Source organism: Mesocricetus auratus, unplaced genomic scaffold, assembly GCF_017639785.1.
Source record: "Mesocricetus auratus isolate SY011 unplaced genomic scaffold, BCM_Maur_2.0 Super-Scaffold_100031, whole genome shotgun sequence".
NCBI lineage: Eukaryota > Metazoa > Chordata > Mammalia > Rodentia > Cricetidae > Mesocricetus > Mesocricetus auratus.
Window position 1 is genome coordinate 9,088,969 of NW_024429212.1, and position 15,640 is coordinate 9,104,608.

The 15,640-nt window shown below is 43.9% G+C and overlaps 1 protein-coding gene and 1 long non-coding RNA gene across 3 annotated transcripts in view; one reads left to right on the forward strand and one right to left on the reverse strand.

Moving 5' to 3' along the window:
• Window positions 1–2,365, reverse strand: part of Tnfsf13b (TNF superfamily member 13b) — a 29,258-nt gene extending 26,893 nt beyond the window's left edge. For both annotated transcript variants that reach the window (XM_005077356.4, XM_005077357.4), the window contains exons 1-2: window positions 1,822–2,365; window positions 1,644–1,728 (exon numbers count right to left, since the gene is read on the reverse strand). In XM_005077356.4, the coding sequence (XP_005077413.2) occupies window positions 1,644–1,728; window positions 1,822–2,184 (448 nt within the window). In that variant the 5' untranslated portion in view covers window positions 2,185–2,365. The remainder of the gene's footprint in view (window positions 1–1,643; window positions 1,729–1,821) is intronic.
• A 163-nt stretch (window positions 2,366–2,528) lies between these two features.
• On the forward strand, window positions 2,529–6,269 carry LOC121135139. The gene is made up of 2 exons (XR_005872328.1): window positions 2,529–3,145; window positions 5,679–6,269. It is a non-coding gene; the product is annotated as an uncharacterized LOC121135139 (long non-coding RNA).
• Window positions 6,270–15,640: the final 9,371 nt, after the last annotated feature.

Sequence of the window (15,640 nt, forward strand, 5' to 3'; positions counted from 1 at the left end):
AAAACTACTTAGTCCATCCAAAACACATAGACAAAACATTAAGCTAGTGATAAAGCCACCTCATATAAATTCAGTCATGTATCAAGGACTCCATGTGACAAGTTCACCAGCACAAGAGTTATGGAGAATAGCTGATAACGTTTGTGTAAGACAGCAGTCAGAAGGGGAAATAAAGAAAGGGGAAAGGATGATGGTGTGAGAGGATTTACCACAACAAAAGGGATTAATGAGGTAACAGCCAGGGACACTGAGGCATGACAAAAGCCCCTCATTACTTAGGCAGCCAGGGGCAAATGCACTCTAACATTGCATTGATAAACCAGAGGAAGCAAAAGTCATGTTAATATACATGCAGCATTTCTGTACAGGGTTGAAGGAAACACAAGATTCAGTGGAAGTGTTTACATGGATGTCAAAATGTAAAAAAGTATGACAACCAACAATAAAAATTAGCGAAGATAAAAACTGAAGCTGAAACAAAAACTAGAACCATGTGGAAAATTTAATAATTAGTAAACAGGGTCCACATTCAAATAAACTGTAGAAGCTATCTGAAGCTGTAAAAGCATCAAAATGAAGGTTTAAAGGGAAATGCCAGGGAGCAGGTAGAAACCTGTCTTCCCAAAGATTTCACAATGAGGAACCCGAATAATGAATGTGTGATTCTATCCAATGCATAATTCAACAGAAACAAGAGATACACAAAGATTATGTGTCATGTATCACAGTAATAATTAAAATAATTTTAAATGAATAGTAAATAAGACTAATTACTAAGAAATCGGTGAGATCTTACTGTAAAATAAGCAGAATATAGCAGGTTGTACATCCTGTTACTGTTTGTACCAAGTATATGCACCATTACTACATGCACTGCGATTATTCCATATGCCATGATATATGGGATATTATTACATGCTCTGTAATCATGTGCTGTTATCCCATGCCTTGTGGTATATGTACTGTTATTACATACACTGTGGCATAAGTGCTATTATATATATATATATATATTGCAGTATAATGTTGTAAGTATTTCAGTTCACACTGCATACAGTAAATTTCAAATTTGTGGAAGATTTTTGGCACTGCAATGAATGCAATATTTTTGTAGCCTTTGGCATATTACTTAGCAATTTGAGAATTTCTGCTGTTTATATGGCTTTAAGTGATTTTTAACTCTGGTTATCAGGTAAAATAATTTCATATGAGTAAAAAGTAGACAACAAACAGCAAGGGTATTTAAACTGTGTTTCTACAAACACGGATCCCAACTCTGCAAAATACTAGGGAGTACAGAGAGACCACACAGAAATTGTACCGCATAGGGGAAGGTGAGCATTGAACAGTCGTTGCTATCCCTGTGTGGTGTGCACCCCCTTGGGAACGGCTTCTTGACTGAGATCCAGGTGTACATGTCACTCTGCTGTGACAGGAAGCGCTCCTCTGCTGAGCACGTTATTCACGCACTCTCGTCCTCTGTCATCTCCCACAGAAGTCCACACACCCTACTTATCGGAGGACGAGGCGTGCCGTGCAGTCTATTGCATCTGCTATAAAGCCACACAAAGCGCTTGGTACACAATAGCAGCAGCTGCAGGTGTGCACAGCCCCAGCTCCTAATTGCTGTGCCCCGGCCATACCTGCTTCCTCCGGACCCTGGAAAGCGCGTTTGTTCCTGTGGCTGACGCTGGAGTTGTGGGTTCGCGGAGCTGTGGGTACCAGGAGCTACGAAGAGAGACACCCACCCCGTTATTGGACTTGCAGCCATGGAGCAGCACTCCTGGGGCTCCCTGACAGGCAGAGGAGGGGTGAACTCACTTTGGCTTCTGCGGTGGCCCCTGGGGCGGCGGGGGCGGCTGCAACCCGGTAGCCCTGCAGCTCCATGCGCAGGCTCATCAGGTCGGCTTGCAGAGCAGCAGACCAGTACAAGGACATCACCGTGAGGCCGCTGGACAACAGGGCCAGCAGGAAAGTAGCAGCCAGCAGCCTTCCATCCCTGCAGACCCCGACCCAGGCACACTCCTTCTGCGGAGTGATGGAAACACATCCCACTTTCATTTCTTCTCCTTTCTCAGGGCAAGAAGACAGGCACGGTGGCCGGGGCTCCGCAGACTCATCCATTCCTTCGAAGGTCTGGGCCTTTGGAGTAAGTGGCCACGGGGGTGGGTCATTTCCTGTCATCTGTGTCTTTGGAGGCTCCCCTAGGAGCGCTCTCCTGACTCTTCTACATCTTTCGCTACCCTGAAGTAGGTTCTCTGGCTCCGGCCTTCCATGGATTGCTCAATCTGCCTTCCTCATTTCACTTTCAGTTTTTGTAAGATTTTTTTTCATGCCCCCTCAACACAGTCCCGCTCTTGGGAGATGTGAGGCCTCCGACAGAGCTGCGAGGGGGCGGGGCGGGGAAGCTTGGGGTTCAGACTGGCTCACTCCAGACGGAACTTTTAACGCAAGAGTTTGGGGAAGGTGCTTTCCCTTCAGCACGCCCTTGAGAACTCTGTCTGCTTGGGCCACATAGTTCTGAAGAAGGGGGAAAGGACACCGAAGGCCTGCTGGTGTAATAAAGGATAATTAATGTTCAAGTCAGATAAGCTCGGAGCTTGAGCACGGAACAGCACTTGGCTGCGGGATAACAAATTTAACAGCTCCCTAGTGGAAGATGAAATGAAGAGCCCATACAGCCGACTGAACTCTACCCACTTGTCAGCTCTCATCTTGACAGCGCAATAAAGAAGACATGCTGCAGATCTATTTAAAATTGGGGTGGATTACAGGGAAGCATGGCTCCCTTTTGCCTTCTGAGACAATGTTATAGAGCCACAAGCCTCAGTGCCCCCATGGACCCTGTCCAGGAGTTGGTGCACAGTCTCTGCGCTGATAGGACTAGAATGTCCTGAATCCATGGCTGGACTTGGTGACATGCAGGCACTGAAAGTTCATTTCCGTCTTTCCTGGTCTGGAAGGTCGGGTGGGGATCCAGCACCTCAGTGTCAATTCATCTTTCAGCGTAGGCCACTGAGCACTGGCTTAGCCTGCAAAGTCACCCTTCACCTAAACCTGACTGCCGAGTCTCATGCTACCTTCCCGAGAAACCTTAGGAAGAAAGTCCCAGGGACAAAAACACACAAAGGCAAGGACTCCAAAGGTAGGCTTCCCAGGCACTAATCCTGCCCTCCCTATGTCAATTAAAGAACCTCTGTGTGGATCGGTTTCTTCTGATGTTACATGGAATGATGAGAGCGTGCATCTCTGGGGCTCCTAAAAAGGTAGTGTAGGGAAAAGGCTCCAGCCAAAGAAACACACCCCAAGCAGAGCCAAAGAAACCCACTTTGGCCCCGCAACTAGAGCCAAAGAAATGTACCCTGCCCCTCAAACCAGTGCCAAAGAAACACACTTTGTCCCTGGAATCAGAACCAGTGAAAGAAATATTTACCCTCGTCCTAAAACTAGAGCCAAAAGGCTAAAAAGGACCAGAGAAAGAAACACACTTTGGTCCTGAAACCAGAGCCAAATCTGACCCTAACAGGTGCAGAAAACTAACCAATCCCTGAGCGGGAGATGTAGCCATTCTAAACTCAGGGATTGAAATCTGACCATTCCCCACGCTGGAAAACTCCGCCCCCTAAGAATCCCTGTGTCTGTTCAGCTGTGGCTGTTCAGGCTGCCCTGCTGTCCTCTGCTACTCTGGCAGGGGGCCGCCACTCTTCCCTCCCAATAAATCTCTTGAATGAGGTTTGGGTGAGACCTTCTTTCACCAGAGCAGAGACGACTCCCGGTGGAGAAGAGCAGAGCAGGACTTTAACACTTTTCCCTGGGGTAAACCTTCCCCTGGTGAACTGAAGTTGTTACACTCTGGGGGTGGGAGATGGAGCTGAACTGTAACAATTTCACCGGGAAGCTCTCTCCTGCAGGAATAGAGCTGATAGACTAGGGAAGCCTCTCCCTGAAGCAAGGCTGTCAGCTGCTATGCTTACTGTGACACGTGGTATACCTTGGCTTCTGAGTGCCAGAATACCTTTCTATCCAAGCTTTATCAACCAGTATTGACTCCTGAGTGCCAGAATACCTTTCCATCTGAGCTGTAACACTCAGTACTCTTTGGCTCCCGAGTGCCATTTCCATCCCTGTCCATCCCATCTGATCTGTGGAAATGCTTACAGGTAGGAGGTAGTAACTGGTCACATTCTCCGTGCTTCCATTTTTTTATTCATTCCTTTCAAAGCACAGATGGAGTGTTTTTGCTCTTATGGTCAGTTCCCAAAGTGGTGTTTTTGTGTGTGTTACATCTGCAGGGACTCCCCCACCAAGACACATTTTCCCTTTGCAAGGAGTCAAAGGGAGTCCTCTGTTGAGCTGTCATTTCCTGTCTCACTCCCAAGCAATGCTTTCTCACTGGAGTTGGGATCTTTTCTTCCTTTGTCTTCTGAGAGTTCTAAGGAACCTTTAAAGCAGTTGCAGCAATCTTTACCCCCAAATGATCTGTTCTCTACTCTCCCAAGTCGTGTGTGTGTGTGTGTGTGTGTGTGTGTGTGTGTGTGTGTGTGTGTGTGTGTTTTAGGTCTGGCATCAAACAATACTTCATGTTCCATGTTCTAGGTCACTGAGTAAAGCATTAGGCATTATGGATAACGGCCCCCGGTATACAGTGGGAATTCTCTAAAGACCTCCACATTGAAAGAGATTTACTCACTCTTGAGACTTACTGATAGGACAGGAGTGCACGAGACAGGAGGGTTATGGGTTTGAGGTTAGCCTTGGTTCCATAGTAAAAACCCTGTTTCAACATCAAGCATATGTCTCAAACATGTGCTCACATTACCTGTGTACAGAAATCACACGATGCAAAGGAGTGAAGAGCAAGAGACGGCACCTCTCTCAGTGTTTTCCTGTTTAACTATCCAGAGGCAATTACCTCACCGGGCTAAAGGTCGTCCTTTGTCTTCAGGGCTCTGTTGGGCAAAGAACTTCATAGCCAAGCTCCTCAAGAGAAAGCCCAGACCAATCTGAGTTCAGGTGATTCTGGAATAAGAATCCATCATGCGGTAGTGTCACCGAGCCTCAGTGACTGCTGCTTCTTCCAATAGTGGTTACCAGGGAGCCGCTGCTGAGCAGGCGCCATTGTTTGTACCACCTCTATGGACTTCACACCACAAAGACAGCTGTAAAGTTTGTTACATTTATAGCTCTTATCTCCCCATAACTCAAAGGTCTGTTTCCTGCAGAAGAAATGGTCTGGTGCTGGTTTAATCAGAGCCTCACTAAACAAAGAGAGCATTCTTATTTCTTGACTACCACACAGCACTGGTGTGCTTGACAGAGTACATCTTCCATCCTTAGACAGTTTTTTTTATGTGCCTTGCACATAAGGCGTGTCTCTTTGAATAGTTAGGTCTTGTTCTAATACAGTGAGTTGATATGCATCTTTTAGTTGTTGTGTTGAGAACATTTGCATTAGGTTATTAGTGAGAAGGGATTGCCATTTGCTGTGGGTTTGCTCAGGATGGTGGGACTGCTAAGGGTTTCTTCCTCTCTTTTGAGTACTGGGGGGTTTTCTGATTTGCTGTTGGCCATGATGGGCCTCAGCTCTCCTTTGTTCATGCATTGCTCTCATGAGTATGTTCTTTCCTGTGTTTTACTGAGTGAGACTGTCTTTTTCCTCCTCCCTGTATGCTATTCAGACAGACCTTTTCTGCAGCACTGGCTCCAATGTCGTGGGTCTTGATAAAGAAGAAGTGAAGGATATGAAGAAGTGAAGGATGAGTACTCAGCCTTGAATGGAACTTCTGTTTCAACACCCTCTGTCCAAACACCATACACACCATGGCCTTGGGAACAGCAGTAAGAGCCAGAGGATTGGGGGGAGTGCTGTGAAATACTGTGTCCTGGTTGTCACACTCACAATACCTGTGGTTATCTGCTCAAGATCTATTCAAGACCAAGCCAGCCAGAATCCTGGCATTGACTTGTTAGGTTGTCTCCAGGCTCCACCCCTTACTGAGGAGCTATTGGTTGTTTCTGGTGGAGGGAGAAACATTCTTTTGTGGCTGTGTAGCCACTGATTGGATCCTCATGCTCCCGTGGATGACCCACTCTAATGTACTTATAAGCGCTACTAATTAGACTTAGTGGGTTAGTAGATCATCTTCAGAGTTGGGAGGAGGGCATGAGGGAAGGACACAGGGAGCTGTAGGGGAAACCGGAGCTAAGTATAACTATATGTCATTGTACAAATGTGTCAAATTCTCAAGAATAAACAAAAATGTTTTAAAGAAAAATAGTTCATTAAGAAGGATTAAACAGCCTTTCGTTTGGTATAGAATTCTTCTTTGGGGGGACTGGATTGGTTACACAAGAGTACATTGTATGGGGTGACACCCTCTCATAGTTCTCACGCATAAACACCTGATTGCAACTATGCTTCTATTTTCTACCATCTGATTTTCACCAGAATCCAAACATACGTTAGTGCTACACTCTCCTGAATTTCTGAAACACCGAGGCAAAGTAGGCTTCATTCCTTCACAGATTATAAAAGCATATTGCCTTGGAATTCTTTTGTAACAGTATATAAAGTTAAGAATGACTTTGGAGTCATCCCGGTTGATAGTCCCGCTATCTACCGGGACCTGAATGTGCCCCTCCAAAGCTTCCTGTGGACGATCGCTCACCAGTGTAAAACTAGCAGAGGATAGACTTATGGAGACACGTGTTTTGACAGTGAGAAAGGAAATAGTGAACAGAATGAACCCAGTCAAACGTAGGCATGCATACACTAGGGCTGCCACAGAGGGGAAAGGAGCAGGAAAGTATTCAGAGAAATGATGGCTGTAAACTTACCAGTGCAACCAGTGCACTGTGGCTGGGGCCCACTGGAGGCATATGGGCCACAAGAACTCCACGCTCGTGAATGGATCCGTGCCGATTATACATGGGCAGGAGACTGAATTCCCACTCTTGTTTCACATACCTTAGTCTTTTGACACAGGACAAGGCCTCCAGAGCCCCGTTCCCCCACCCCATAGGTATCTTGACATTGGATTCCTAGCCTCTAGAACCTCAAATCAAACGAGTTTCTTTTCTTTACTGACAGCCAAGCCTTTGGCATTGTCTAATGACAAAGCATCAAGTATTGGGGCAGATGAAAACATCCTTGAGTTATCTCAGAAAAATGAGGACCTAGTGGAGCTAAGTAACTAGGATCTGCATGGCTGTACTTTTTTAAATTTATGTTTTACATTCCAATTCCAGTTCCCCCTCCCTCCTTCCCTCCCACTCCCTCCATTTCCCCCTCCTCCCATCTGCTCCAAGGAGAGGGTAAGGCCTCCCATAGGAAGTCTACTAAGCCTGTCCCATCATCTAGTTGAGGCAGGACCAAGGCACATCACCACTCTCACACCCGTGTCTAGGCTAGGTATGGCATCTCTCCATATAGAATGGTTTCACTAAGTCAGTTTGTGCATTAGTGTTAGGTCTTGGACCCACTGCCAATGGCCTCACATATTGTCCCAGTCACACCACTGTCACCTATATTAAGGGAGTCTAGTTACAGTACTTTGTAGTATTAATCTTCTCACTGTTTCACACCCATTGTCTTGTGTTACCTCCATGGACAAAGGGACTATTTTCTGTGATCTCGTAATTCCAGTGCAGGTTAGCTCACACGTGTGTTCTCTGTTTCTCACTGTCTAATCCTTTACATAAACACGTTTAGTCCCAGACTGCAATCACATGTGTATGCTCTCTTCTGCCTCTTTTTGTATGACATAAGGGAAGGCAGAAGATGACTGATGCATCTTACCAACCTTTCTAATTGTATAGTTCTTAATACCAATGCCGTGTTCACACGTGCATCAATCTGATGTCCATCACTGTACATTACTTCCTACCACTGCAAATAACGTTTCCTGAGAAGTGGGTTCCCACTCTCACTTTAGGGATAATGCTTTCCTCTTTCGTTTCTGAGAGTTTTCCTAGTTACGCTCTTTCCCAACAGCAACAGTCCAGCATTCGAGCCTCCGGTCCCCTCACCTTCTGTCCTCCATGGTTCCCAATGACCATGGTGTTCTTGGTCTCGCTGGAGTTGCCTTGACATAATTAACTAGTTGGTTTCTCTTGGTGCTATCTTAACTTTTTCTCTCAGGGGTTTTACTAGATGTTTCTATGTGTTGGTCACTATGTGTTCATCTTGTTTGGAATTCTTTGATCTTAAATATGGACATTGATATTTTTCATCAAATTTTTGAAGTTTTCAGCCATTGCCTCTTGGGATAATTTTCTGCCCCCATTTTTTTCTGGAACTTCCATTGTGCTCAGATTGTCAACAGCTCTGAATTTCTACTCACTTTCTTCCTTTTTCTGTGCACTTCAGATTGCATTGTCTCTACTAACTGATCTTTCTGAGACGCTGTTAAAATTTGCAGCGGACATTTAGTTCAGTGCAGTTGTATATTAGAACTCTGGAATTCCTATCTGACTAACAAATTCCTATCATTTTTGTGATTTCCTATTTGATGTGAAGCTGGGTTTTGTTTTTAATGGGAAGCTTTTTAAGAAAACAATGTCAGTACTTAAGCTGCTTGTGCTAATATGTCTGGCATGTATTTTCAGTATTGCTGAGCAAGCCTCTGATGAATCCTTGAAGAGGTCAGTTTCCATAGCACAGCAAACACCTGCACAGTAGCTACCATAATAGAAAGTGTGCTCACTAATGTCATGAAAAAGTTCTGGAATGATGACAGAAACAGTAAAGGGACCACAGATTGTCACTGTGGTCACCAGAGGCCTAGCTCTCTCCACATGGTTGAGCTGAAGCAGACTTTCTCAAACACACTCAATTCCTTCCGACTCCACTAAAAGCACCCTCATGAGGACACTTCTACCAAGTCTCATCAAAGTAATCTCAACTTTCTATAGTATGACTCTAAAATTTCCTTCCACCTCCATCTTCGGTCCCATTACACTTGCATATGTAGAAATCCCTGGGACTAACCCTTCCTTCTTTGTACCAGCTCATGTGAGTTCTCTGCTCAAGCTGTGGGGAGGTTAACAAAACCCTAAGAATATAACAGGATTCCATTTCTGCCAACTTGCTGAAGAGTCAGTGGGACCACACTCCATGCTGAGTCTACTTCCTACCTCTTCTGGCTTCTTTGGCTTGTGGTCTGGTCATTAGTACTCATCTCCATCTCTGCACTATCCCCCCCCCTCTGCTTCTTTTAGGACACCTTTAGATTCAAGGTTTACCCAGACAGTCTAGAATAATCCTTCCCAAGTCCTATTTTTTAAATCATACCTGCCATGACTCTGTCCTCACAACTTAGATATAAATTGCCAGGATTGGAGACTTCCAGTTTTGGGGCCATTAATAACACAACTAAAAAACTAAGGACCACTTGTTAAGTGTATCATATTTTTTTTTTCTGTAAAAGACATTACTTGACTTGAAAGGAATCCAAAAACTCATTGGAAATTGTGTGTTTTGTCTTTTCTTGGTCTTAAAGGCTGTATTAAGAGAATGTTTAGCAAGCATGCATGGCTCACGGGTGACCTGTCACTAGCTCGACAGCTTTAGTATGATCTACAAGTTACTTGTGCTGTTTTCTGTGGTCTGTGGTATCTCCCACAAGGGTTCCTCTGTAGAAGGCTTGTTGAGAGGTGATGGATCGTGAGGGTTCCAACCTCAAGAATGGACAAATCGCTCAACTCAGAGATGAACTGGTCACCAGGAGGCAAGGCCTAGTAGAGGAACATGCTTGTAGGGTCATTCTTGTCCCAGGAAACTTTAAAGCTCTTTGCCAGTGTTGTAAGGTGAGCAACCATGGACAGAGACCTCTCCAACCAAGTCAACTGTCGTTCCTCAGAATGATCTCTCTCCACTTTGTCAGAGATAAAACTTAATACGTGGTGCTTTCCTCTTTTCTGTAAGTCCATGGTTTTCAAAAAAAAAAAAAAAGGAAAGAAAGAAAAGGGAGGAAGAAAAGAACATAGCAAAAAGTTGTGTAGAGAATAAGAAGTGGAGGGGACAGGACCTAAGGACTCCCCACATAGTCAGAAGACCTGAGGCTCAATGAGGAAGGGAAATCCACGAAGCCCCCACAGCCTAGCTCAGCCTCACATTCCAACACCTTGTTTCCTGGCTCTGGTTTTTCAGTAGGGCACACTTTGTTTGCTAACATCTGCTTCTTATAATCCTGGTAGATTGGTTCTCAGGAGTGCTGAGTGGGTTTCCAGTGTCCCTTTCCAGTCTTAGTGTACAGAGGCAGCGAGCTGCCCAGTGACCTATTTTCTCAAGTCTGAAGATACAAGAATACTAAACAGGGAAATGCATGGAGCATGGTAGTTACTATCCATCTTGTAGTCTAGTAAAATTGTTTTGTAAACCCAGAACTAGTGATTTTCATTTAAAAGCATATTTATTTGAATGACTCTGCTTTAATAATAATTACCATTTACTGGGCTGTGGCCTTTGTGATCATCTTAATACCTAGATTAGCTTTGACCTGAATACTGTGGAATTCATGAGCTCTGGGACCAGATGGTGACTCAGAGACCCCTGGGAGCTCAAGAACTTTGTCCCTGAAGAAAATGTGTTTGGGAAAGTCACACCACTTCCTATACATGAGGGCCTTTTCATTCGCTGTGGAATCCTAGTTACATATCCGAGGAAAGAATTGTTTCCAAATTCATAAAAAGTTATACATGCATGTGGTGTCTGTAACTCAAGATGCTAGTCACTAAGTCACAAGATATCCAAACATTAAGCCATGGTAGACTGTTGGAATAGACACAAACTTCAATGGGGAGTCAGTTCTCACCTATCTCTAGGTCAGCTCAGTAAAAACTCCAACTGTTTACTCTGATTTCATTTGGGCAGCTGGACTAGGATTCTACAGACCAGGAGCTAAGGAAAGAACATTTTATTCCTCACCATCCTGGAAGTCCAAGACCGAGGCACCAGCACCTCATCTACATATGGTGCTCTGTTAGACTTTGAGAGGGCTAACATCCTTCCTAAGTTTTCAGAAGGCAGAGGATTGGTCAGCTCTCCCGTTTTCATTGCACTCGAGACTGCTAACTATCCTTCTTAAGTTTTCAGAAGGCAGAGGACCGGTTGGTGCTCTCTCTCTTGCTTTCAATGCACACCCAACTCAGCTGTGGCCCTCCTCCATGACCTAATTAACTCCCCCAACTCCCCCCCTCCCAGTAGCACCTAATGGAAATTGACATGTCAGTACATGGGAAAGCTTAAAGTGCAGGGTGTGATCATCCTGTCTTTGAAGATTGCAAAGACCTGCCCCCACCCTTGCTGGTGCAGTCTGTCACCTGTTCTTATGCATTTTTATAATGCTATGTCTGAGCTCACCTCAGGAAAATGCCAGTGACACTTACTTGTATTTTTAGTTTTAAGAGGCAGATACAGTGGGGGCAGGGTGGGAATCAAAGATGGGACTTAATGACGATCACTCCAAAAAAAAAAAGTCCCATCTCCTTCCCTCAGTGGGCCACTTCTGGTCTGCCTATCAACGATATCTACTAGGCTTACAGTCAGGCCAGCAGCTCTTTCTTACTACAATTGTCCCTAAGTGTACCCTCCTACCCTCCTTCCTGGTCTGTCACTGGCCCTATGGACACCCACTGATCAGTGTCCATTCCACGGGCCTTGCTTTTTCCTTGGCACATCCTACTTTTGTCTTTTCCTCTTCTTGGATCTCTCATGACTCCCTGAAAATTTAACCACGAGTTATTTCCAACATTTCTAATGTAAGACATGTGTATTTAACTGCCAGACTTGTTAGCTGTGGTTCTAGGTCTCAACCCCCATGAAACAATTTTTATAGTAATTGCTTCTCTGTACTTCCTTTCCTTGGGGGAGTTATTTGGAGGTGGGCTAAGTAACTTGTGAGGACAAGGTGTCTAGGATCCCACTAATTGGCATGCATTATAGAAACAATTCTGTTGAGCCTTGCTCTTGCAAGAGAAAAGGAATAGCAGAGTATGTAATAGAGACCTGAGTATAACCAGCATTAAGACAAAAGACTGAATGTGATGGGTATTCGAGAAAAGAGAAAAAAAACATGCTCTGGACTCACACAAGCCTGAGTCAATCTCAGAGGCACTTCCAGACACAAATACCAGGTTTGAGTCAGTGGAGCAGAATGAATCCAATTCACAAATGAGGGGGTAAGATTTGAATCAGGTTTGTGAAGGATCTGAGCCAGCAAAGGCTGCCTTCACTCTGGGATACAGCCATGGTGCTGGGGAGGGCAACCTCCATAGGAAAGGGTTGGTAGACCTGCCAACTGTAAGAATGACCAAACAGGGGCTGAAGAGATGGCTAAGTGATTAAGCACACGAGTAGCTTATCTGGAGGACCCAGATTTGATGTCCAGCATCCACATGGCAGTTCACCAACATCGGTAACTCTAGTTCCCAGGGACCTGATGCCCTCTTCTAGCCTCAGAGGACACTACACACACAAGGTCCCACAGGCACTTGCAGGTAAAACACCCAAGCACATGAAATAAGAACAGATACGTGTTTAAAAATAACAAAACAGAGAGAAATAGTGATCATAAGGTCTCAATCAACACTGTCAGCTGTCATAATTTCAGCACTGGTATGGCAGCATTGTGGAGGGCAGGAAGCATCAAGATGGTTTCCAAGTCACTAGGATGTACTTTACAACTTCCCAGCCAGTCCTCCAGCCTGGTGATTATAAGCGGCTTAGGAGAGCATGAGGTTTAGAGTGTGCTGGGCCTCTGCATGATGACAAACGTGAAACTATTTAAAGTAAATACCTAAATTCCAGTTCTTGGCAACTCCTTGGGAGTGGTCAGTAGTGAGTCCACTTTGTATTCCAATTCCAGAAATTCTAATCTCCTCCAAGATGGATATCACTTTTCAAGCTTTCATTGAGTAAGTCAGCAAATGTACTCTGGATTCACACTGAGAGACAGGGGAGGGGGGCTCTTCTGCCTGCGTACCCCAGGCTACTTTACTCACCTGTTGCACAAGTTTATGATGAAGACTTGGTGACTTGGTGTCACAAATCCATTAGCTCCCAGGCCTTGTTTCTAAGAATTCAGACAGCATCTTCTCCATCCCTATCCCTTGGTAAACCAGTTCTATCAGATCCAACTTCATTACTTTCTAGAATGTTGCAGGAAGTTAAGGAAGAACTGAGTTAAACATGAGATTTTGAAAGCAGTGATTCCAGGCTGGGGAACTGGGACAGCATATGAGTACCTGCTTCCCATCACATCTTCTCACAGCAAGAGAGTCTGCAATAGTGATTATGATGCTTCTCTAGGACGCTTTAAGGCATGCCATGAGCTTCCAATCATCCATCTTGGGTGGACCCTACTCAACACAAAAGTGCCTTTTTTAGGGAAAGCAAGTTATAGACCCATAAAGACTAACTATAAGATCATTTTAATCAACTGGAGTCATCAACTAAAACAAAAATGGGAGGAAAAAAACCATGAAAATTTCTTAGAAAAGTACTTTATGAAATCTGAAACAAGGGCAAACAGTTCAACAACATCCATGAGATTGAAGAGATGTTTGGGGCTTAGGCACTCAACAATAATTCATATGTAGAATATTTCTGATATCAGCCTAAGTCAAATGCACATAGGACTACTGTCATATTCTCGGGAGAAGGAAATGGCAAACATTTTCAGCCACACCATTAGAGTATGATTCATTACGTTCAGTGAAACTCATAGTTTTATTGAACTATTAGATATCTTAATGTCATATAATACATGAATAGAATTTTTAAAAAGACTCAATACAAACTATCTAGTATTAACCAAATTGTTCATGTATCAATTTATTGCATGTCAGTACAGAAAAAAAAAGTATACCTTAAAAGAGATGTTAAAAGAAAAAAAAAAAACATCAACCAAACAAAAAACCTCGTGTTTCCTTGTCATGGTTAGTGTACAGGTATGAGAACATTCAAATTTGAGCTACAAAATTTTATTATTATTTCAAAGAAAATATGGCAATAACAAAATTACGGCTCAGATTATGAAACTGGACTAACTTACTTCATACCGAATGTACCTAACTGTGTGGAAGATGAATTTTCAGTATATGCTGTACTGACAGAAATTGTTATAAATTATGTTGCACACACACCCGTTATATATGTATATATTGCACTTTATGTCAAAAAGTGTGGATTATACAGTCCTATCTTTAATCTACATTCTTAAAAATACAAAATATAAATGGAGGTATATCTGTGCCATTGGCAAATGCTGACCAGCAATAGGATGACTGGCGGACTCCGCCACACAAGTGAGCAGTGTTGCTGATGGGAAGGGGAGGTGCGTATGCAGTGAAGACACAAAGAGCTTTGTGTTTCCTAGTTAGCAAGCTACAACACAGACTCACTCCCGTGCTGCGTCAATCCCAACCTTACCTGAGTCATGTGGAAATACCTAAGTTCACGTGAACTATACAAAAGGGTTACTTATGACTAAGTTTTTCCTTTCAGTCTTTTTAAAGTATATAATTATCAAACACGAGAAGAAAAGGGCTTGGGGGACGATCAATAGGTTCAGGTATGTCAATGATGACCCAGAGCCGTGGTCCTCAACCTTCCTAAGGCTGTGGCCCTTTAGACAGTTCCTGACTCCCAACAATAACAAGATTTTTGCTGCTACTTCGTCAATTGTAATTTGCTACTGCTGTGAGTCACAATGTAATTATCAGTGTCTTCTCATGGTCTTAGGCGACCCCTGTGAAAGGGGTGTTTGACCCCCACTGGTCTAGATGGAAAAGTGACTTCTTTCAAGGGGTCATTTTACTAACTGCCGACGTTAGGGAGGGAAGATGTGCTAACCTAAACCATTACTAAGAGCGGCTTCCGAGAGAGTTTATATACTATCCAATCATCTCTACCAGACCTATCCCCACTGAAGCCAAATCTAACACAAGGGCAAGTGTCAGCAGGTACAAATCCTCAGCTACACACACATGCCATCACTCTGGTGATGTCAGCCAAGCCATGACCTGTCTCTGAGTCAAGTGTCTCCAGCCCACCTGCTATTTAAGCTGTTGTGCGACCAACCCATTTTGCAGTGTCTCCATGGCCAAAACCCTATTTGCAAAACATTAGACAGTTGCACCAGACGCAGGGTCATGTTGTAGCCCAGCTTTGATTTAAAACAGTGTTCTGGCATTTTCTGCTCGCTCACCTAATCAAATAAGTATTTCTGCCTCTTAATTTAGGAATAGAGTCACCAACTGCTGTCACTAGTTTCTATCCTATTGATAGCCTTCTGTCTGTAACAAATACTTTCTTCCATTACTATGCAGTATTCTCTGTAGGATCTTTTAAGGGAAAAAAAAATCTGGTTTCTTCTATTATTCTTTAAAATATAGAACTTTATAGTCTTTTTTCTAAGTAAGCTGGTCTTGTCATTTTTGGGTAATTCTTGTATTTCCAAATTCCTAGTCACTGAATAACTTAAGATTATTGACCCCTTTCTCACTGCTGTTGAAAGCGATGAGCTGGAAACTGACAGACCATAACCATTCCCACCCATGATGAGGCCAAAGTGAAGGAGTGACCTGGGCAGAAATTAAGGTTTACTGACACCAAGTGAGAAAGCTTTCAGAAATGATG